The 22,334-nt window shown below is 45.1% G+C and overlaps 2 protein-coding genes across 2 annotated transcripts in view; both read left to right on the top strand.

Moving 5' to 3' along the window:
* LOC111981034 (C-type lectin BfL-2-like) overlaps positions 1 to 7,974 on the top strand; it is a 16,233-nt gene extending 8,259 nt beyond the window's left edge. The window contains exon 3 of the mRNA XM_024012157.2: positions 7,885 to 7,974. Within this exon, the coding sequence (XP_023867925.1) occupies positions 7,885 to 7,895 (11 nt within the window). The 3' untranslated portion in view covers positions 7,896 to 7,974. The remainder of the gene's footprint in view (positions 1 to 7,884) is intronic.
* A 1,458-nt stretch (positions 7,975 to 9,432) lies between these two features.
* LOC111949504 (mitogen-activated protein kinase 11-like) lies at positions 9,433 to 21,262 on the top strand. Its single transcript, XM_023966742.2, has 12 exons — positions 9,433 to 9,680; positions 17,194 to 17,323; positions 17,427 to 17,485; positions 17,692 to 17,803; positions 18,331 to 18,360; positions 18,774 to 18,821; positions 18,941 to 19,055; positions 19,274 to 19,345; positions 19,809 to 19,888; positions 20,140 to 20,218; positions 20,420 to 20,593; positions 20,791 to 21,262. Exons 1-12 carry the CDS (start codon positions 9,568 to 9,570, stop codon positions 20,862 to 20,864), a joined length of 1,086 nt encoding a protein of 361 aa, XP_023822510.1. The 5' UTR covers positions 9,433 to 9,567; the 3' UTR covers positions 20,865 to 21,262.
* The last annotated feature ends 1,072 nt before the right edge of the window (positions 21,263 to 22,334 follow it).

Below are 22,334 nucleotides of genomic sequence, written 5' to 3'. Positions count from 1 at the left end.
AAAAGTTTTTTTTCTCATTTTGTCTGTCATAGTTGAAGTGTACCTATGATGAAAATTACAGGCCTCTCATCTTTTTAAGTGGGAGAACTTGCACAATTGGTGGCTGACTAAATCTTTTTTGCCCACTGTATATATTGTAATAAATGATATTTTTGATTTATAACAATACACAGTTAAAACTTGTTATAACTACTTCTTTCAAAAGCATGGTCTGTTGTTCAACACACCCCATTTCTAAAGCACAAAATTGCTGAGGCACGAACAGGATACCCAGTGTTATAAAAGAGCAATAAAACTAAACTGCCAGAATAGGGTAATTGCTCAACATTCCTCCAGGCAGGGAACCCCTGGCCCTAAGACAACAACTGCTGGTTACTGTCTCCTCTTATCTCATGACTGCAGAAACACACAAGAATGCCACTGCACGAACGCACACACATACACACCCACACCCCTCTTTTCGATTTTTGTTTTAGATTCCTTCTCTCACAGTTGAAGTGCACCTATGATAAAAATTACAGACCTCTACATGCTTTGTAAGTAGGAAAACCTGCAAAATTGTCAGTGTATCAAATACTTGTTCTCCCCACTGTATATATATATATATATACAGTGGCTTGCGAAAGTATTCATCCCCTTGGTATTTGTCCTATTTTGCTGCCTTACAACCTGCTGTCGTGGCATTTTTCTGCTTTACCAAATGAGGAGAGAGTTACAAACTTCACACACCAGTCAGAGTTACACTTAAACTACATATTTTTAATAAGAGCTTTGAATTTGCCTTTTTGACTTTCAATGATGCGCTATCTCTAATGAACCATTGAAAAGTACCAACAGAAAAGTACAAAGATCTTTTATAGCCAAGTTACACCCCTCTCAACTTACACTGACGAACCACAGATCTTAGGAACAGTTCACAAAGGTTAAGATTTGTATGAAAGATATCTATAAGACATAGCAGACAGTTACTGCTCTGTCAACAGTTCTCATTGTAAAGACCAGTGTCTGGCCCCCTCCTACTCCAAACTGGAACCCGTCTCACCCTGGTACGGTATAGCACGATAACATTACCCCAGGTTATCTGGAATGCTCTTTAGGCTTTATTACCCAAAGACAACGTAAATCTCCTCTGTCAGTGCTATTTCATAGAGGCCCATCCTCAGTGGAACACACAATTGTTAACAGAATACTCTATTCTGTCGAATAAAACAACCATTCTAATGCAATACAAAGATTATAATATAATCTTACAAGCATTATAACATAATCTTGCAATTTTCCACGACACTGCAATTAAAATGTATCTTTGGGGGGGGGTTGTATCATTTGATTTAGACAACATTTTTTATTGTGAAACAAACAAGAAATAAGAAAAAATAAGAAAACTTGAGCATGCATAACTATTCACCCCCCCCCCCCAAAGTCAATACTTTGTAGAGCCACCGTTGGCAGCAATTGCAGCTGCAAGTCTCTTGGGGTATGTCTCTATATGCTTGGCACATCTAGCCACTGGGAGTTTTGCCCATTCTTCAAGGCAAAACTTTTCCAGCTCCTTCAAGTTGGATGGGTTCTGCTGGTGTACAGCAATCTTTAAGTCATACCACAGATTCTCAATTGGATTGAGGTCTGGGCTTTGACTAGGCCATTCCAAGACATATAAATGTTTCCCCTTAAACCACTTGAGTGTTGCTTTAGCAGTATGCTTAGGGTCATTGACCTGTTGGAAGGTGTACCTCCATCCCAGTCTCAAATCTCTGGAAGACTGAAACAGGTTTCCCTCAAGAATTTCCCTGTATTTAGCGCCATCCATCATTCCTTCAATTCTGACCAGTTTCCCAGTCCCTGCCGATGAAAACCATCCCCACAGCATGATGCTGCCACCACCATGCTTCACTGTGGGGATGGTGTTCTCGGGGGGATGAGAGGTGTTGGGTTTGCGCCAGACATAGCGTTTTCCTTGATGGCCAAAAAGCTTAATTTTAGTCTCATCTGACCAGAGTACCTTCTTCCATATGTTTGGGGAGTCTCCCAAATGCCTTTTGGCTAACATCAAACGTGTTTGATTATTTTTTTCCTTAAGCAATGGCTTTTTGTTGGCCAATCTTTCGTAAAGCCCAGCTCTGTGGAGTGTATGGCTTAAAGTGATCCTATGGACAGATACTCCAATCTCCGCTGTGGACTTTTGCAGCTCCTTCAGGGTTATCTTAGGTCTATTTGTTGACTCTCTGATTAATTCCCTCCTTGCCTGGTCCGTGAGTTTTGGTGGGCGGCCCTATTTGGCAGGTTTATTGTAGTGCCAGATTCTTTAAAAAATGTAATAGTGGATTTAATGGTGCTTCGTGGGATGTTCAAAGTTTCAGATATTTTTTTATAACCCAACCCTGATCTGTACTTCTCCACAACTTTGTCCCTGACCTGTATGGAGAGCTCCATGGTCTTCATGGTGCTGCTTGCTTGGTGGTGCCGCTTGCTTAGTGGTGTTGCAGACTCTGGGTGTAATGCGATGCTACTGGCGGCAGAGAAGTCAGGCGCAGGAGAGCGGAAACTGATTTACAACGGTTGTGTTAAGTAACCATAAACCACCGTAAACAGAACAATACAAATAAATGGGTAAAAAAAAGGAAAATACCAGCATATCGTGCACAAGCACTACAACAAACAATTACGGACAAGGACATGTGGGGGAACAGAGGGTTAAATACACAACATGTAATTGATGGAATTGGAACCAGGTGTGATGGAAGACAAGACAAAACCAATGGAAAATGAAAAGTGGATAGGCGATGGCTAGAAGGTTGGTGACGTCAACCGCCGAACGCCGCCCGAAAAAGGAGACGGACCAACTTCGGCGGAAGTCGTGACAGTACCCCCCCCCCCGCCCTTCTCACGCCGGCTCAGCAGCACGCGACACCGGCCTCGCGACGACCCGAGCGAGGCGCAGGGTGATCCGGACGAAGACGGTGGAACTCCTGCAGCATTGAAGGGTCCAACACGACCTCGACCGAAACCCAGCACCTCTCCTCTGGACCATACCCCTCCCACTCGACGAGATACTGAAGGCCCCTCGCCCGACGAATCGAATCCAGTATGGAGCGAACGGAGTACGCCGGGGCCCCCCCGATGTCCAGAGGGGGCGGAGGAACCTCCCGCACCTCAGACTCCTGGAGTGGGCCAGCCACCACCGGCCTGAACCTTGTTCACTCTCCTCAGGACTTTAAATGGCCCCACAAACCGTGGACCCAGCTTCCGGCAGGGCAGGCGGTGTCACGTTCTGACCTTTATTTCCTTTGTTTTGTCTTTATTTAGTATGGTCAGGGCGTGAGTTGGGGTGGGCTGTCTATGTGTGTTTTTCTATGTTGGGGTTTTGTGTTCGGCCTGGTATGATTCTCAATCAGAGGCAGCTGTCAATCATTGTCCCTGATTGAGAATCATACTTAGGCAGCCTGGGTTTCACTTTTGGTTTGTGGGTGTTTGTTGCCGTGTCAGTGTTTGTTCGCCACATGGTACTGTTTCGTTCGTTATTCTTCGTTTATTGTTTTGTTCCAGTGTTCCGTGTTGCTTATTAAAAAGACATGAACACTTACCACGCTGCACTTTGGTCCTCCTCTCTTCCACCTAATGATGAGCGTTACAGGCGGAGGGGCAGGTTTCGGGGCGCGAGCCAGACCCGGTCCCCCRGTGCGATTATGTCGTGGTAATTTCCTGTATTACTAAATGATGAATGTTTACAAACCACACCCAAATCAGAGTTATATTTTAAATTCCATCTTTAATTATATGAGCTTCACCATGGCCCTTTGACTCTCAGATCAATTCAGTGTCTTTAAATGAATTCTCTGAGAGTGCTTACAAAAGAATACTTAGTATCTTTTATAGCCAAGATACACCCCTCTCAACTCACATGACGAACCACAGATCTTAGGAACTTCACAAAGGGCCTTTTACTTGAAAGAGGAGTATCCCATAGCCAGATAGCATTAGCTTTAAATTATCATTCAGTTTGGTCTCTTAGACAAGGTTCTACTTCTCGTTCTTGGTACTTCGTAGTACCAAAACATTACCTCATCCAATGGCATATATCAATTGTCAATTCTAGATACACCCATCTCAAATGCAACCCACTCCTGGACAAGCTCCCTGAGGGGAGTGAGCCTCTAGATCATATACTATGAAAGATAAGTTTCAACATCAGAGGGGACATACAATGGTTCCAGACACTGCCATACTCCTCTCCCCAATGGGAAAAGGAGGGAATGACTGGAGTACAGACATAGTGGAGCCCTTCACATGGTTTCACAGATATATTCATTATGAAGACATTGATCAAACCTGACTTCTCCCTTTCTGATATTCTGCATATTACCAGACATGTAAAAGACAAGCCTGACCTCTCCTCTCTCTGGGCCCCAGGTGACTTTTCCCTAGAGGAGAAAGGAAAATGCAACTGCCAACAGTATAGTCCCAAAGAAGACATTCTAATGACAAGAATAAAGTAAATAAAACATCTAATTTATCTATGTTACCTAACTAATTCTGATTCAGCTACGACAAACACCAGGGTCTCACTGCGGTGGCAATCTGCGTTCTCCTTTTGGCGCGTCATGGCCTGCTGAAGGTGGACACGGACGGCTTCCCATGTCTCCTCCGCGCGCCTGAATCAGTCGTCCACCGCAGGAACCTCGGTCTGACTCTGATGCCAAGGCGCCAGAACCGGCTGGTACCCCAGTACACACTGGAAGGGAGAGAGGTTAGTGGAGGAGTGGCGAAGCAAGTTCTGTGCCATCTCGGCCCAAGGCACGAACGCCGCCCTCTCCCCCGGCCGATCCTGGCAATAGGACCACAGAAACCTACCCACATCCTGGTTCGCTCTCTCCACCTGCCCATTACTCTCGGAGTGAAACCCTGAACCCTGAGACCCTCCCTCTTGGATACACACCAGGTTGTAAGCGCTCCTCAGATCTAGTTTGGTGAAGAAGCACGCCCTGTGCATTGACTCAATCGCTGTGGCTATGAGGGGTAGCGGGTAACTATACCTCACAGTGATCTGGTTCAGACCCCGATAGTCAATACACGGGCATAGACCTCCCTCCTTCTTCTTCACAAAAAAGAAACTTGAGGAGACGGGTGAAGTGGAGCACAGAATGTACCCCTGACGCAGGGATTCGGAGACATATGTTTCCATAGCCTCCGTCTCCGTCTGTGAGAGGGGATACACGTGACTACTGGGAAGTGCAGCGTCTACCAGGAGATTTATCGCACAATCCCTCCGTCGATGGGGTGGTAATTGAGATGCCTTCTTTTTAGAGAAGGCGAGAGCCAAATCTTCATATTCAGGGGGAATGCTCATGGTGGAGACGTGGTCTGGACTTTCCACCGTAGTAGCACCAATGGAAACCCCTAAACACCTCCCCGAGCACTCTGTGGCCGTGAGAGCCCTCTGTGGCCAAGAAACAGTTGGGTCATGACAAACTAACCAGGGTAGGCCTAGCACCATGGGAAACACAGGAGAGTCAATAAGAAAGAGACTAATTCTCTCCTTGTGCCCCCCTGCGTCACCATGCCCAGAGGAGCGGTGGCCTCCCTGATCAAACCTGGCCCTAACGGTCGACTATCTAAGGCGTGAACGGGGAAGGGCACAGCCACAGGAACAATGGGGTTCCCTAAACTATGGGCGAACGATCTGTCTATAAAATTCCCAGCCGCACCTGAATCGACGAGCGCCTTATGCTGGGAATGCGGGGAAAACTCAGAAAAAGTAACATAGACAAACATATGGGCAACAGAGGGCTCTGGGTGAGAATGGTGCCAGCTCACCTGGGGTGACGCCAGAGCGCCCTGCCTGCTGCCTCGATCCCCAGAGGAACCAACCTTGGCACCGACCAGCAGTGTGACCTCTGCGGCCACATATGGTGCACGAGCGGGAACCCCCTCCGGTCTCCCTGCGCACCACTCCTCCCAGCTCCATAGGTGTCGGAGAGGGGGTGCGGAGGGATGAAACCACCAGACCCCGATCTGAACTTCCGTGGGTAGCCAGCAGGTTGTCCAGCCGGATGGACAGGTCCACCAGCTGGTCGAATGTGGGGGTGATGTCTCTACAGGCAAACTCCTGACGAACGTCCTCGCGCAGACTGCAGCGGTAATGGTCGATCAGGGCCCTGTCATTCCATCCCGCGCCGGCAGCCAGGGTCCTAAACTCCAGGGCGAACTCCTGGGCACTCTTCGTCTCCTGCCTCAGATGGAAGAGGCGTTCACCCGCCGCTCTACCCTCGGGCWGGTGGGCGAAGACTGCCCGGAAATGGCCTGTGAACTCCTCAAACTGGTCCAAAGCTGCATCTCCCTCTCTCCACACGGCGTTGGCCCACTCCAGGGCTTTCCCGGTGAGGCACGAGACGAGGGCGGATACCCTCTCACGGCCCAACGGAGCTGGGTGGACGGTGGCCAGGTATAGGTCCAGTTGTAAAAGGAACCCCTGGCAGTTCGCGGCCTCCCATCGTATTCCTGGGGCAGGGAGAGACGAATCCCACTGGGACCAGGATGAAGAGGGGCGCTCAGTGGAGACCCCGGTTGTGCTGGTGGAGGCGCTGGAAGAGCTCCCTTTCTCTCCCAGCGATCCATTGTCTGGACAACGCGGTCCATGGCGGTTCCAAGATGTTGGAGCATTGCTGCGTGCTCCCGGACGCGCTCCTCCACCCCAATACCCGGGGTACCTGCTCCTGCTGACTCCATAGTGGTCCGTAATTCTGTAATGCGATGCTACTGGCGGCAGAGAAGTCAGGCGCAGGAGAGCGGAAACTGATTTACAACGGTTGTGTTTAATAACCATAAACCACCGTAAACAGAACAATACAAATAAATGGGTCAAACAAAACCCGGAAAATGCCAGCATACCGTGCACAAGCACTACAACAAACAATTACGGACAAGGACATGTGGGGGAACAGAGGGTTAAATACACAACATGTAATTGATGGAATTGGAACCAGGTGTGATGGAAGACAAGACAAAACCAATGGAAAATTAAAAGTGGATAGGCGATGGCTAGAAGGTTGGTGACGTCGACCGCCACCCGAACAAGGAGAGGGACCAACTTCGGCGGAAGTCGTGACACTGGGGCCTTTCAGAACAGGTGTATATACACACTGAGATCATGTGACAGATCATGTGACACTTAGATTGCACACAGGTGGACTTTATTTAACTAATTATGTGACTTCTGGAGGTAATTGGTTGCACCAGATCTTATTTAGGGGCTTCATAGCAAAGGGGGTGAATACATACGCACAAACCACTTTCCCGTTCTTTATTTATTTATTTATTTGAAGAAAAAAAAAAAATCATTTCACTTCACCAATTTTCACTATTTTGTGTATGTCTATTACATGAAATCCAAATAAAAATCCATTTAAATTACAGGTTGTAATGCAACAAAATAGGAAAAAATGCCAAGGGGGATGAATACTTTTCCAAGGCACTGTATATATTATTATTATTTATTTATTTATTTTATTAAAAATGTGGGTCTCAAAGCAGGTGGGGCTCTGCTCTGAATGACGAGTCGCTACTGCATAGAACTGTCATGGTTTACTGCGGAATAGAGATTTACTGTCTTGATATCTCATGTCAACTCTATGCAATATATTACTTTATGCAATGCTCCAATTAAACCTCTCTAATGAATACAGTTGGCTACTCTCTGCATTGCTATTTTCTCCCTTTAACTGTTCAATAGTGGGCCTCAGAGTCTATACTCACTACAATCAGTAGTAAGTAGTAGCCTATACTGTAGCTTAATAATCTAAAACAAAATGGCAAAGCCTGGTCTTATAAGATACATTAATGTCCTCTCATACATGTCCTTTCATCCTGTATATGATGTTTCAACAGATCTCCACTAGAGGGTTCTCCCATGACAGCCTAGACACTCTGCAGACAGACACCACACTGATCTGCCAGAGAGACTACGACACTCATGGGCTGGAAGGAAACTGCATTTCAATTCATTGTATTATTACACCACTATAACTATTATTAATATTATTACTACTACTTTTACTTATTATCATCTCTATTACATTATATAATGATACTCTACTTACATATACGGACTCATTGTTATTTGACCCATCATTTACTGTAATACTTTGACTGTTTAAAAATAGAGTAAAGAAAGATAAATAAGATATTATTAAAATGAAAATGTAGTGTTGAACTCTTGTGTGATCACTGTAGCCTACTGTAGAAGATGGCTAGTTAGTTAGAATAACACTATTGGTATTTTGTTATGATGTATGAATTTCCTTTCATCTTTGTTCTGAATACCGAATAGACATCCATTTAACTTCGATCATTGTTGTCCCGCCCTGACCAGAGTTTGCTTTGTATGTTTTATGTTTTGGTTAGTCAGGGTGTGATCTGTGTGGGCATTCTATGTTGTTTGTCTGGTTTGTCTATTTCTGTGTTTGGCCTGATGTGGTTCTCAATCAGAGACAGGTGTTTTGCGTTGTCTCTGATTGGGAACCATATTTAGGTAGCCTGTTTTGTATGGTGGGTTATTGTCTATGTCTATGTGTAGTGTTTGTGTCAGCACTAGTTTCCATTAGCTTCACGTTCGTCGTTTATTGTTTTGTATTAGTTGTCAAGTGTTCTTCATTTTCGTCTTCGTTAATTAAATCAAGTATGTATTCATTTCACGCTGCGCCTTGGTCCTCATCTCTTCAACGTTACGACGATCGTGACAATTGTGGAATTTCATTCTTCATAGAAAATGCATTCAGTGGTTGAACAATAGCAATTCAAAATGTCATAATCCAACTTTAAGATTTGAGAGGAGTTGTCTATTCTAAATAGACTTCATGAATATTTCAAGTACGACTAAAGGAGTCTGTCTCAACCAATCCTTCTAAAACGAATAAGGAAGTAAGAGATAGGGGGTTGAGAGCACCATGGACAGCGACAGTGAACTTGACATCTCAGAAACCAATAGGTTACTGTAATTTGGGTGGGTCTGTGAAATTCACACCGCTGCGCTGATGGGCTATATTAATGCAATGTGCCATAAACTCAAATCAATTGAACCACTGAGCTTTGTAAAAACATGAATTTTGGAGACCTTATTCCATTTCCATAAAAAAGGGAAATGATAGGCTATGATAGGGTAACATTTTTATTTGCAGTAGCCTATCCTAAAAGATTCATGAGAAGAATCGCAACCCTATCTCTTCCCCTCTTTCCGCTCAGCTACCCCCATGTCTGAGACATCGTTCTCAGAATCTGTTACCAGCTCTATCTCCCCTTAGGCTGGGCTGCCCCTTACAATACCCCCTTCTCAGAAATATCGAAAGAGAGAGAGAGAGAGAGAGAGAGAGAGAGAGAGAGAGAGAGAGAGAGAGAGAGAGAGAGAGAGAGAGAGAGAGAGAGAGAGAGAGAGAGAGAGAGAGAGAGAGAGAGAGAGAAAGAAAGAGACGGCCGGCAACTCCCCTCTGTGGACTTAGTCAGAGACAGTAACCGCGGATTGTGCAGACAGGGCTATCAGTCCAGTCCTGAGAGCTCATATTCTTTACAGTAAAAATGTCGGCCAGACCAGGCTACTATCGGCAGGAGCTGAACAAGACTGTATGGGAGGTTCCCGAGCGGTACCAGAACCTGACTCCCGTGGGCTCGGGAGCCTACGGTTCGGTATGGTGAGTAGGCTATATGAAAGAGGGAGAGGCGAGGCTGCAAAGAAGTCCTTACACACCATACAATGCAGAGGGAAAACATAATTTATCCTTATGATTTGTATTATGAATATGCATTATTGTATAATATTGGAAAAACAATAGGCCTATTTATAGCGTATTCTTATTATAGCCTATTATTATTATTATTATTATCATCAAGGTTGTAACGTTATCAGGCAGTTATTAGGCCGATTTAAATTAAAATAGTCTAATATAATTAATGGTAATGTAGCCCAGTTAGTTGTTATGCACGAGAAAGTCAGCAATGTTATTTTCATGTTTGTTCGATGTGGATTTACTAGACTACCCTATTTGTATCAATATGATGCTGTCATATAGGCTACGTTTTCCATTTGATTGATTAATCTGTCGTTGACACTATTCCCAACTACTGGGCGTCATCACTCCAACGGCAGACTGTCTGCAGTTGTTGCCTCTCGGTGCGGAGGCTTTAAACACCTGAAGCTTCGCATGTATAGTAGCTGATTTAGTCTGCCCCATACGATTCTCATACGGAAAGGAAACAACAAGGAGTTATCGGTGCATCGCTCATGCAACCACGCGCTACGGGAGATCCTCTGAATCGTGACAGTTCTCAATAGGATACATTAGTTCCATAAGGCTTTTTGGCCTACTAATAACAGGGACAGCACTTCGACCGGATCTGCACTGATCCACTGAAGGATGCATGACACATCTGTATAGTCATGGGCATGTGTAGGGGCAACCTCAGTGTTGCTGACTGCAAATATCTTGCATTGTTTTGTTTTATATGCTGTTATGGACTTTTATCTTTGATATGTGTATGTTCACTTCAGATAGTGAAGAAGGACCTAGGAAAGAAATCTCAATATTGTATTCATGTCCACCAGTCTGTTGACCTAACAACAGACTTCAATTTCACAACCTGTGTAACGGCTGTTGGAAGGAGAGGACCAAGGTGCAGCGTGGTACGTGTCCATATTTATTTAATGAACACAGAAATAACAAAAATAACAAAATAACGACCGAAACAGTTCTGGCTGGTGCAGACACACACAGAGAACAACTACCCCACAAACACAGGTGGGATGAGGCTACCTAGTATGGTTCTCAATCAGAGACAACGATAGACAGCTGCCTCTGATTGAGAAGCACAGGAGGCGCCTCTGGCAGCTCCGGACAGGAGGGTGACTCTGGCAGCTCCGACAGGAGGGAGACTCTGGCAGCTCCGGACAGGAGGGAGACTCTGGCAGCTCCGGACAGGAGGCCGTCTCTGGAGGCTTCGTGCCATGTCTCACCCCTGGAGGCTTCTTGCCATGGATCATCACTGGAGGCTTTGTGGCCATGGATCATCACTGGAGGCTTCTTGCCATGGATCATCACTGGAGGCTTCGTGCCATGGATCATCACTGGAAGGCTTTCTTGCCATGGATCATCACTGGAGGCTTCTTGCCATTGATCATCACTGGAGGCTTCGTGCCATGGATCATCACTGGAGGCTTCGTGCATAACTCCTCACTGGATTGGAGAGACACACAGGAGCCCTGGCTCTGGGAGAAGGCACAGGACTCACCAGGCTGGGGAGACATGCAGGAGGGTTAGGGCTTAGCACATGCACAGGACTCACCAGGCTGGGGAGAGACATGCAGGAGCCTCTTCCTTGGCCGAGGCACCGGATACACTGGGCCGTGGAGGCGCACTGGCGGTCTCGAGCGCAGATCTGGCCCCGCCCGTTCTTCCCACCCGGCAAATGCGGGAACGCTTGTCACCGAGCACACCGGCCCTGTGGATGCTCGGCCGAGACACCGTGCGCATCACCCATAGCACGGGGCCCTGACCAGTCACATGCTCGCCCGGTAAGAACGGGAAGTGGGCTCAGGTCTCCAACCTGACTCCCGCCACACTTCTGTGTGCCCCCCCAAACAATTGGGGGCTGCCTCTCGTGCTTCCTTGCCAGCGTGGTTCCCTCGTACCGCTGGTTCCCTTCTCCTGCTGCCTCCGCTCTCCTGGCTGCCTCCACCTGTTCCCATGGGAGGCGATTCCTTCCAGCCAGGATCTCCTCCCATGTTCCATTCCTCCTTTTTTCCACGCTGCTTTGTCCGTTGGTGGTGGGTAGTTCTGGAAACGGCTGTTGGAAGGAGAGGACCAAGGTGCAGCGTGGTACGTGTCCATATTTATTTAATGAACACAGAAATAACAAAAATAACAAAATAACGACCGAAACAGTTCTGGCTGGTGCAGACACACAAAAGAAAACCACTACCCACATAACACAGGTGGGAAGAGGCTACCTAAGTATGGTTCTCAATGAGAGACAACGATAGACAGCTGCTCTGATTGAGAACCACACTCAGCCAAACACATAGAAATATAACATAGAACAAAAACATAGAATGCCCACCCCAACTCTCGCCCTGACCAAACCAAAATAGAGACATAACAAAGGTCAGGGCGTGACAACCTGATCTCCTCCCCATAAAGTAAATACAAGCTCTCTCTCACACACACACACACACCCACACACACACCACACACACACACACACACCACACACACACACACACACACACACACCACACACACACACACACACACACACACCACCACACACACACACACACACACACACACACACAGCACACACACCACCTGTCTAGCCCATTGAGATGCTTCTTATAGGCTAGCATTTCCAATGAACGAGTTCCTCTTATTGCTCACAAGTAGTTGGGCAATTATTCCTTGCTTTAATTTTGGATCACTCTTTGTCTGTTTGCGGAGGGAAATAGAACCTGTTGCATGGCGAGGTGTCATGGTGATGTGTGCACCTCGCTTGAGTGTCATACATGCAATCCATACTGATCCACTGCATGAAGGAAATTAAGTGCTTGGCGGTTTCAATATCAACGTTTACTGTAACAGCACTGGTAGATAGATTAGATTAGATTTACATTGTAGGCAGAGCTGCTCTTTGTTGTTTATATCTGGTAAAACAGCCCCAATGGCCTGTCAATCCAATGCTTTTTGCATCTCCTAGGACAGAAGGATGTGGAGGATGTGATCTTCCTGAGGATCGCCCAGGAGGACAGACAACAGACATCTGTGATGCAGCAAGACATGGAAGAGAAGGAAAGGCACAGAAACTACATGTTTAGCTCAAGCAATATCTTAAGCCTTATTGGTCAATTACATTTAAATGGCACTTAGCCTAGCTGATTGATGGAAGAACTGCCGTGTTTTACTACTCCCACTGAGAAAACTCATGGTGAAATCGGCACAGTTATGTCTGTTTGATTTGATGAAGACCTTGGAAGCTGAGTAGATAGACATGATAGCATAGCAACAATTCAAACAAAGACCATCCCTGTGTCTGCTTCTTTTGACTAATACAATTCTCTACAGTTAAAAACAAAACTCTTTATTTACGTGGATTCACGAAACACATCTAATACACCATCAACCAAGATGCAGAGCAATGCAGTCATGTGATCTTCTACACCTACAAATTGCACCACTGCTCATAGTACCAGTCTAGCCAGCAAGGACACTCATATTCTTTCAGACAATCTCCCTCTCTCTCTCTCTCTCTCTGAGCCCTGCATTGTTCAGCCTGTGCTCCAGTCATTGTCACCGTCTTCTCCATGGCAGAGCTGATTGATTATCAGAGGGGTGGGGGTTTTGGAATCGGGAAGGTATTTTATAGGGGGTTGGGACGGGGAGAGACTTGGGGGTCCAGGGACATTACTTCTGATACAGAGGAGAATTGGAGTCATTATATTGATTCTTGGTGCTCCTCAATTTCCCTGCAAAGCCTCCTGAGATTGTTTGCCCGAGAACAATGATCTGATCAGAAAGGCTCATATAATGAATATCAGATCAAATCAAAATCAAATATGTCACATGCGCCTAATACAGATGTAGAATTTACTGAGAAATGCTTACTTACGAGCCCTTTCCCAACAATGCAGAGTTAAAAAGTAAGAAAAATATATACAAGGAGCACCGGTACCGAGTCATTGAGCAGGGGTACGAGGTAGTTGAGGTAATACAGTATGTACATGTAGGTAGGGGTAAAGGTGACTAGGCAATCAGGATAGGTGATAAACAGAGTAGCAGCAGCGTATGTTAAGAGTGTGAAAGTGTGTCTATCCGTGAGTGTGTGTGTGTGCTGTCAATATGCATGTGTGTGTGTTTTTTTTGTGTGTGAGCGTACGCAGTGCGTGTGTGTGTTGGAGTGTCAGTGTAGTATGTATGAGTGTGTGGTAGAGCCCAGTGAGTGTGCATAGAGCCAGTGCAACAGAGTCAGTGCAACAGAGTCAGTGCAACAGAGTCAGTGCAAATAAAAAGGGATCAATGCAAATAGCAGTGGTGGAAAAGTACTCAATTGTCATACTTTGAGTAAAAGTAAAGATACCTTAATAGAAAATGACTGAAGTAAAATACTTCAGCAAAAGACTAAACGTATTTGGTTTTAAATATACTTCAGTATCAAAAGTAAATGTAGTTGCTAAATAATACTTAAGTATCAATATTAGATGTATAAATCATTTAAAATTCATTATATTAAGCAAACCAGATGACACTATTTTCTTTTTTTTAATTTACAGATAGCCAGGGTCACACTCCAACAGACATAATTTACAAATAAAGCATTTGTGTTTAGTGAGTCCACCAGATCAGATGCAGTAGGGATGACCAGGGATGTGTGTGAATTGGACAATTTTCTGTCCTGCTTAGCATTCAAAATGTAACAAGTACTTTTGGTGTCAGGGAAAATGTATGGAGTACATCATTTTCTTTAGGAATGTAGTGAAGTAAAAGTAAAAGTTGTCAGATACCCCAAAAAACGACTTAAGTAGTACTCCAAAGTATTTTACACCATTGGAAAATAGTCAGTGTAGCCATTTGATTAACTGTTCAGCTATCTTATGGCTTGGGGGTAGAAGCTGTTCAGCAGCCTTTGGTGCTCCGGTACCACTTGCCCTCCGGTAGCAGAGAGAACAGTCTATAACTTAGGTGGCTGGAGTCTTTGACAACTTGTAGGGCCTTCCTACTACACTGCCTGGTATAGAGGTTCTGGATGGCATGGAGCTTGGCCCCAGTGATGTACTGGGCCATACATACTACCCTCTGTAGCGCCTTATGGTTGGATACCAAGCAGCTGCCATACCAAGTGGTGATGCAGCCAGCCAAGCTGCTCTCAATGGTGTAGCCATCAGACAGAGGTATTATCGTACATGCACTAAAGCAGACTCATATCACACATTGACTGTATACCATGCAGAACATCACATAGACACATGTATTAGTTTTCCATCATTACACCAGCAGACATCAAAACTCATATCTGAATGAAAATGCACATTTAAAATGCATTGGAAAGTCTGAGATTTTCACAAATGTGGTTGCTACTTCAAATAGACTTTATTCCGATAACTGGAAAGCTTTTCATAGACTGCAAAACTTCAGTCACACGTAATGACAATAGTTGTCATTCTTGAGACATCGTACCGCCACTTCCCTTCGCTTTCCCAAGTCGTATCATTTCTCATTTCCCGCTCAGCATGCAGACTGCAAACCCCTAATTCAATCTCAATGCTCAAATCTGTCTCCTGAAAGGAAGTTGGAACGTCTTGGCCAGTAATATAACTCTAAATCGTTCTGACTGACGGGTTTAGAACTTGTCCATGATACAGAACATATTCTTCACAATGGAACTGGGAAACTCTTTGTTGGTGTAATGTTATGTAACAGTAATATCGCGTTGTGCAAATGTTTGTGCTTGCATCATGAATGTTTCATTTAGTCAAAAGAACCCATTTCCATGTGCCTATTTCAACTGTTGCAGCAACATGCAGCAAATCATGGCTACTGTGAGTGTGTGGTATGTCAGCACATTGTGTAACCTTGGAGATGGCATATCCATATGCATTTGTTTGTAGGGGCTTGGCTGCTTAAAGTGCTATCATCATGTCACTTCGGTGCCATTTAGCCGACGCTGTTGTGCAGAGTTTGTTTACAATGTGAGAGGACAAGCGATGGCCGCCAGAGCTCTCGGATGAAAGCACACATGAAATAGAATCTCAAGTACATGGAACTGTCTATTAGTGTTAACATGCAAGCTGCTGTAGGTAGCAAGATGCTGGAGAATAAAAGCAAGCATCCTTCATTTTGAATTTTAGGTGCAAACAAGATGCTCTGGCAGATGCTTTCGTGTATGCCCCACTATTTCCTTTGAATGATTGCATATGCATAAGACTAAAGTCAATATAGATAGCTAGATGAAGAGAGAGAGAGAAAGCAAAATTACTTTGCATCAGATGTTGCGCTGCCTTTGACGCCACCCTTCCCCCTCACCCACTCTTTCTGTTTTTGAAACTGGAGGTGCATTAATGTAACAGCTGATAAAACATTCTGAGATGGAAGACAGTCAGTTGCAGAAATCGATGCATAGCCTGCTTGTGGAGTTGTGGGCAGTGAGGTGGACAGCCATGTATGGAAGATGAGATGGCAGAGGAGTGTGTGGTGTGGTGTGTGTGTGTGTGTGTGTGTGTGTGGTGTGTGTGTGTGTGTGTGTGTGTGTGTGTGTGTGTGTGTGTGTGTGTGTGGTGTGTGTGTGTGTGTGTGTGTGTGTGTGTGTGTGTGTGTGTGTGTGTGTGTGTGTGTGTGTGGTGGTGTGAAAGAGAGACACAGAGGTCTGGCTTCTGTCATGGAAAGATGATGGTATGCTAGCTGCCTGTTTGGCAAACATTTAACAGGGGCATCTGGGGTAGCAGCAGGTGCTTCTGTGGCTGTGAATGAAATGAATGCACTTGGCCTTGTCTGAAGGCGATGCGGTCTGGATATGGTGTGTACATGGCCTTTTGTTGTACACATGGCAGGCCCCAGGTAAGGACATAGCGCTCCTCGCAGGCTGGTTAAAGGGTTTAGTGGTCAGGTTGATAATGACAGTGATTTACATGAATGTTGTTTTAGCTTCTTGTGGCGTTGTGGCTCTGTGCTGCCTCTCCTTCCTCTTTTCTTCACACTTCCTCTTTATCATCTCCTGTACTGCTTCTTCTTTCCTTCCGTCTAGTTTCTTTCGATTTCTCAAACACTTATTCCCTGTCTGGTACTTCCTGTCCCCTCCCTCATCTCTTGCTCTCCCTCAATCTCTCTCTGACCTCCTCTACTCTTTCTACACTCCTTTGTCTCTTCATTCCTCTATAATGTTATTGCCTAGTCTCTTTTTCATTTCCCCGAACACTCCTTCTCTCTGTGCAACATCGCAATTGAGTAAGATGTTGCTCCAAATGCTGCCGAAGTAGAAATTACACTGTCAACAACGGAGACGGCAGCGCAACACCAATACACTACACAGACTAATAATGAATCTAATAATTTAATGAGCAACATGTTTAGAAGCAATGCATTTCATTTTGTAATCTGCTGTCGCTCATCTTTCTGTCCCATGTCTACCCTCTCTCTCTCCCTCTCTCTCCTTTGCTCCCCACAGCTCAGCATATGACGTGCGGCTACGACAGAAGGTGGCGGTGAAGAAGCTGTCTCGGCCTTTCCAGTCCCTTATCCACAGTAGGCGCTCGTACCGCGAGCTCCGGCTACTCAAGCACATGAAACATGAGAACGTGAGTAAGGAGTGGTTGAAGTCCTCCCGTGTTTGTTAGTTGATCTAAATTGCCTTGATAATGCACAATAGAGTTGTGGCATCAACTCCTTCTCCCTGAACAGGTGATAGGACTACTGGATGTATTCTCCCCTGCTGCATCGCTAGAGGACTTCCATGAAGTGTGAGTGGCTAYTGAACGAGCACTAGGATGTCCAACATACCCCATACAGTGATTATACTGTCATGATTATTCTGATGATGACATATTGCATATAAATAKAGCTTTTCACCAGGATTCAAGGCATGTAMTGTCTAACTGAATTGGAACATCACCACGCACTGTTCAAAAAGTCCCCTCCTCCTCCCTCCTCCTCCTCCTCTTTCCAGCTACCTGGTAACCAACTTGATGGGGGCAGACCTGAACAACATAGTCAAATTCCAGCGTCTCTCTGATGAGCATGTGCAGTTTCTTATTTACCAACTGCTCAGGGGCCTCAAGGTAGTTAACCCCCCAACGCATCATGTTTAGACATCTTTTTTTTACATACTATCCCATACACTCACAGTACAAAGCAACCTTCCCTGATTATAATTGTTTTTACTCACAAAGACAACTGTTACGTATTTCAAGATGCCACAATTAAACCTCAAACACCATCATGATCCTTTTTATACTATAAAACTACTGGCTATAATTTACTAGAATATCCCTTAACATCCTCTGAAATGGTATATATACTGTACCTTCCCATTTGATTACAAACTCAGATATACTGCTAAGTTTGAAAGCTACATTATGCCTGCCTCACTAGGCAACACAGTTAACAGGGGACTGACCAGCCAGCCTAGTAGCTAGCAAACCTAGTTACCAAGGAATGAACAAAAAATGTAGACCCTTTTAGACAGGGGACAATGTTAGAATACACTGTTGACCTCTCTCTCTCTCGCACTCCTTTCTTTCCTCTCTCCTCCCACTCCTCCCCCCCACCCCGCTGCCATGTCCCTTTTCCGTCTCCCCCTGAACAGTACATCCATTCAGCAGGACTGATCCACAGAGTGAGTGGTGGCTTTCCTCTTTTCTTCTCTTCTTGCCCACTCTTTTCATTTTTCCTCAACCCCTCTTTTCATGAAGGCAGTCTTCTGGAGAGCAATTGCCTCTYCTGAGTGCTTTGTTGTCTTTAAAGCCAAATTCTGTATTTAGAATGTACCGGTATGTGTGTAAGTAGATAATATCATATTGTGTGAGTGTGTTATATTGTGTGAGTATGCTGAGAGCTTCTTGTTGCATGTGCCTGTAGGCCTTACACCCAGCTTGTAAAACCCAGTATATGTTTGTTTGTTTGTTTGTTTGTTTGTTTGTTTGTTTGTTTGTTTCGGTCGGTCGGTCGGGCTTTCTCCCTTTCTTTTCCCCTGTCATTCAGACGGTCTTTGTGTTGACCGGTCTGTCTTTTCATGTGTCTGTCTCACAGGACCTGAAACCAAGTAACGTGGCAGTGAACGAGGACTGCGAGCTAAGGGTAAGACCAGTGACCCAGCCGCCCAACTCCTCAACGGCTCAGTCTATCACAACACAACCTTCCCCCACTCGGAAATGGCTATCACCATGACAACCTGTGTCTTTCTCTCTCTCCCCCAGATCCTTGACTTTGGATTGGCCAGACAGACGGATGATGAGATGACGGGGTACGTGGCGACTCGCTGGTATCGAGCGCCAGAGATCATGCTTAACTGGATGCACTACAATCAGACAGGTACAGATCCACACTTACACAACCATAAAATGATCATAAAACCAAGATCCTCAATTCACACCATATATTACCAGACACCTAATATTACAACCAAACACATACTCTATCATCGTGCAGTTCTATCCAGAAAGAAAAATGATCTAGCTATATCTGTGCCGTTATGGCTAATCATAAAATCCTGTTGTTATGACGACTGAATGTTAACGCCTCTGTTACAGTGGATATCTGGTCAGTGGGATGCATCATGGGAGAGCTGCTGAAGGGGAAGGTCCTGTTTCCCGGCAACGACTGTATCCTTCACTAACACGGACATGGCTTGAAACGGAGTGCACTACACTCCCCAACCACTCTCCAGCGCTGTTACCACCAATACTGCTCTATGGACACACATCAGCTCCTCCCAGATTTGCATCACAATCCCATCTAGAGATATAGCCTTTCTGTCTGAAGGGGAGGTGTATTGAGAGCGACTGAAAGGAAAGGAAGTTCACAATGGACTGAATTGTATTGGCTGTCACTGTACAGAGTCAAAGACTGACACAAATAGGAATGTGATTTACTGCTTTGTATGTATGTATTGGGTCCTCAAATGTTGGAGTATGCTGTCTGCATAAAACTAACACTAGAACACTGTTCTAGCAAAGTCAAGTATGCCTACCCTCAGTCAGTTGTTCTACCTAAAGAGTTGGTCCTGCCAACCAAATGACTTTTTCACGACCATGATGGCCCTTAATTAACCCCTCCTGATCTAAGATATCGACCAGCTAAAGAGGATTATGGAGGTGGTGGGCACCCCGACCCCTGACCTTCTACAGAAGATCTCCTCTGAACATGTGAGAAGATAGAGAAATAGAGAGATGTGAAAGTTGAATGGATCCTTAGCTATATCAATGCAAATTGCTTTAATGACACTGAAGATCCCCTGACATCCATTGATAGGTGTAATTGATTGACTAATTTGATGATCGATTATTCAATATTTTGCTTGTAGCATGATTGATTTTTCAATTGATGGATCAATTGGCCCTGCAATGTACTGTACACATTGTCACGTGTGTTGTTGTACATTGCTTCCTATTCATAGGCTCAGAAATATATCCAGTCTCTACCCTTCATGCCCCAGCAGGACTTAGAGAAGATATTCAGAGGAGCCAACCCAATGGGTGAGACTGAGTCATACCCGATAACTGAATTTGCCTGAGGCTAATTTTAACCCAAGGCTATAGTCACCCAAGGCTATGGATTACATAATGCAGCTTTGTTAGTATTTTTCACTTTGCGCCTGCATCTTATTAATCTCAGTCTCCATCTTTCTCTCTGCATCTCCATTCTTCTCTCTCCCTCCCTCTCCCTCTCTCCCTCAGCTGTGGATCTACTGAAGCGCATGCTGGTTCTAGACTGTGACGGGCGTATCTCGGCCAGTGAGGCGCTCTCCCACCCTTATTTCTCCCAGTACCACGACCCGGACGACGAACCAGAGGCCCTGCCCTACGACCAGACACTGGAGAGCAAGGACCGCACGCTAGAGGAGTGGAAAGGTGAGCGAGTGAGCGAGAGAGATGGAGGGTGGCTGGAGTGGAGAAGGTTAAGAGGGATTCTCTTTTTTAAAGATTCAACAGTTATTTTCTGCTATGTTCTTGACCAGAWCTAAATGTTCTCTCTTCCTCCTCACCTTTTGTTCATCCCTCTTTCTTCACCTCATCTTCTTTCTCTCTCTCTCCATCCCCCTATGTAGAGCTGGTGTTCGAGGAGATGAATGGAATCAAAGCGCCTGTCAGCGAGACGAGCAGTCTACAGGTGGAACAGTGAAAGACAAACCCTGCCTCCTTCTGCTCGGTCTGTCCCGTCAGCTGACAAGGACCGCCGTCTTGTCTCCGTCTGTCTGCCGGCGTTGGGGAGGCGGGAGGATCCGAGAGAAAGAGAGACGGCGGGCCAATCAGAGACAACGCTGTGTCCCCTAGAGGCATGACACCCCTCCCCTTGCTCACTGTGACTGGCTATTTGACTGCCTGTCATGAGTTTTGTAAAAGGGGAGCAGGGAGAGGGGAGGTCTGGTTGAACTGATAGGGATGAGAATACGCACATTACGACGATTACAGGGAGCATGTTTTGATAGGTATATGTTTACAGTCTGTTGAAGAGAGGTAGGAGAGAGAGACAGAGAGAGAAAGTAGCACTAGAGTTTTCAAACCTACCTAAGGGTCCAACTGATAAATAGGCACTGGCTACAGGTCACTGGAAATCTTTGTCATAAAGACATTTTATAAGCAGTCATAATGGATGTCAGTTTAAGTCTGCTTATAACACCTGTTATGTCATGGTAATGACAGTTTAATGACAGAGGGTTCTAGTGAATTGTTGTCAAGAATTTCCCACGCATTTCGCTGTCTCAGGCGCCGCTCCAGAATCTCCCGTAAGTGTTCAGTTGGGTTTAGATCTGGTGACTGAGATGGCCATGGCATATGGTTTACATCGTTTTCATGCACATCAAACCATTCAGTAACCATTCGTACCCCTGTCGATGGGGGCATTGTCATCCTATGGGGGCATAGCCATGGTGGCCGAAATAATGTCCAGCCCAGAATTTTTATACATGACCCTAAACATGTTGGGATGTTAATTAATTAACTCAGAAACCACACCTGTGTGGAAGCACCTGCTTTCAATAAGATTTGTATCTCTTATTAACTCAAGAGTTTCCATTATTTTGGCAGTTACCTGTATGTAGGCTATGCATTTGTTGCTGGTATCACCCATTTCAGATTCCACTAGGCTCTAGTCCAACAGGTTTTACTAGTCCCTGGTTCTGTTGAGAAACCCAAACCTATAGCTGAAGTTTACATCTGAACATTCAGCAGATACCATTACCCACAGTGACTCCCACAGATACCATTACCCACAGTGACTCCCAGATGCATTATGCAGTTTAAATTGGATTTACAATAGGTCTGAATGTTGTAGTTTCAGAGGTCTAATATTCAGCAGGTTTTAAAGGGGCGTACTGAGGTGAACGAATTACAAGGGAGTAAAATAATTCAATTTTCCTGGAATTGCAACATATACTACCCCAAGAACTACAACAACAATCATATACACAATGCCTCAATTACAGTAGAGATAATCCAAAATACTCTTTCTCGGTTGATGTTTGACTATTTACGGTCCTGTATGTGTCATGTACAAGTGTTGATATTGGAAACTTGTTGGATTTAAATAGAACTGCAAAAAATATGAATGTATACAAAACTGTATGTTTAAAAAAACAAGTGTCTTTTCATT

This window comes from Salvelinus sp. IW2-2015, linkage group LG3 (assembly GCF_002910315.2).
Source record: "Salvelinus sp. IW2-2015 linkage group LG3, ASM291031v2, whole genome shotgun sequence".
NCBI lineage: Eukaryota > Metazoa > Chordata > Actinopteri > Salmoniformes > Salmonidae > Salvelinus > Salvelinus sp. IW2-2015.
This window is presented reverse-complemented; position numbering and strand designations above follow the sequence as displayed.

What these genes read in the sequence shown, in the direction of transcription:
- LOC111949504 (XM_023966742.2), top strand. Translation starts at nt 9,568, where the DNA reads ATGTCGGCCAGACCAGGCTACTATCGGCAGGAGCTGAACAAGACTGTA. An exon ending in CCTGTTTCCCGGCAACGACT is followed by an intron (nt 19,346 to 19,808) that starts GTATCCTTCACT and finishes TCCTGATCTAAG; the next exon opens with ATATCGACCAGCTAAAGAGG. An exon ending in AGAAGATCTCCTCTGAACAT is followed by an intron (nt 19,889 to 20,139) that starts GTGAGAAGATAG and finishes TCCTATTCATAG; the next exon opens with GCTCAGAAATATATCCAGTC.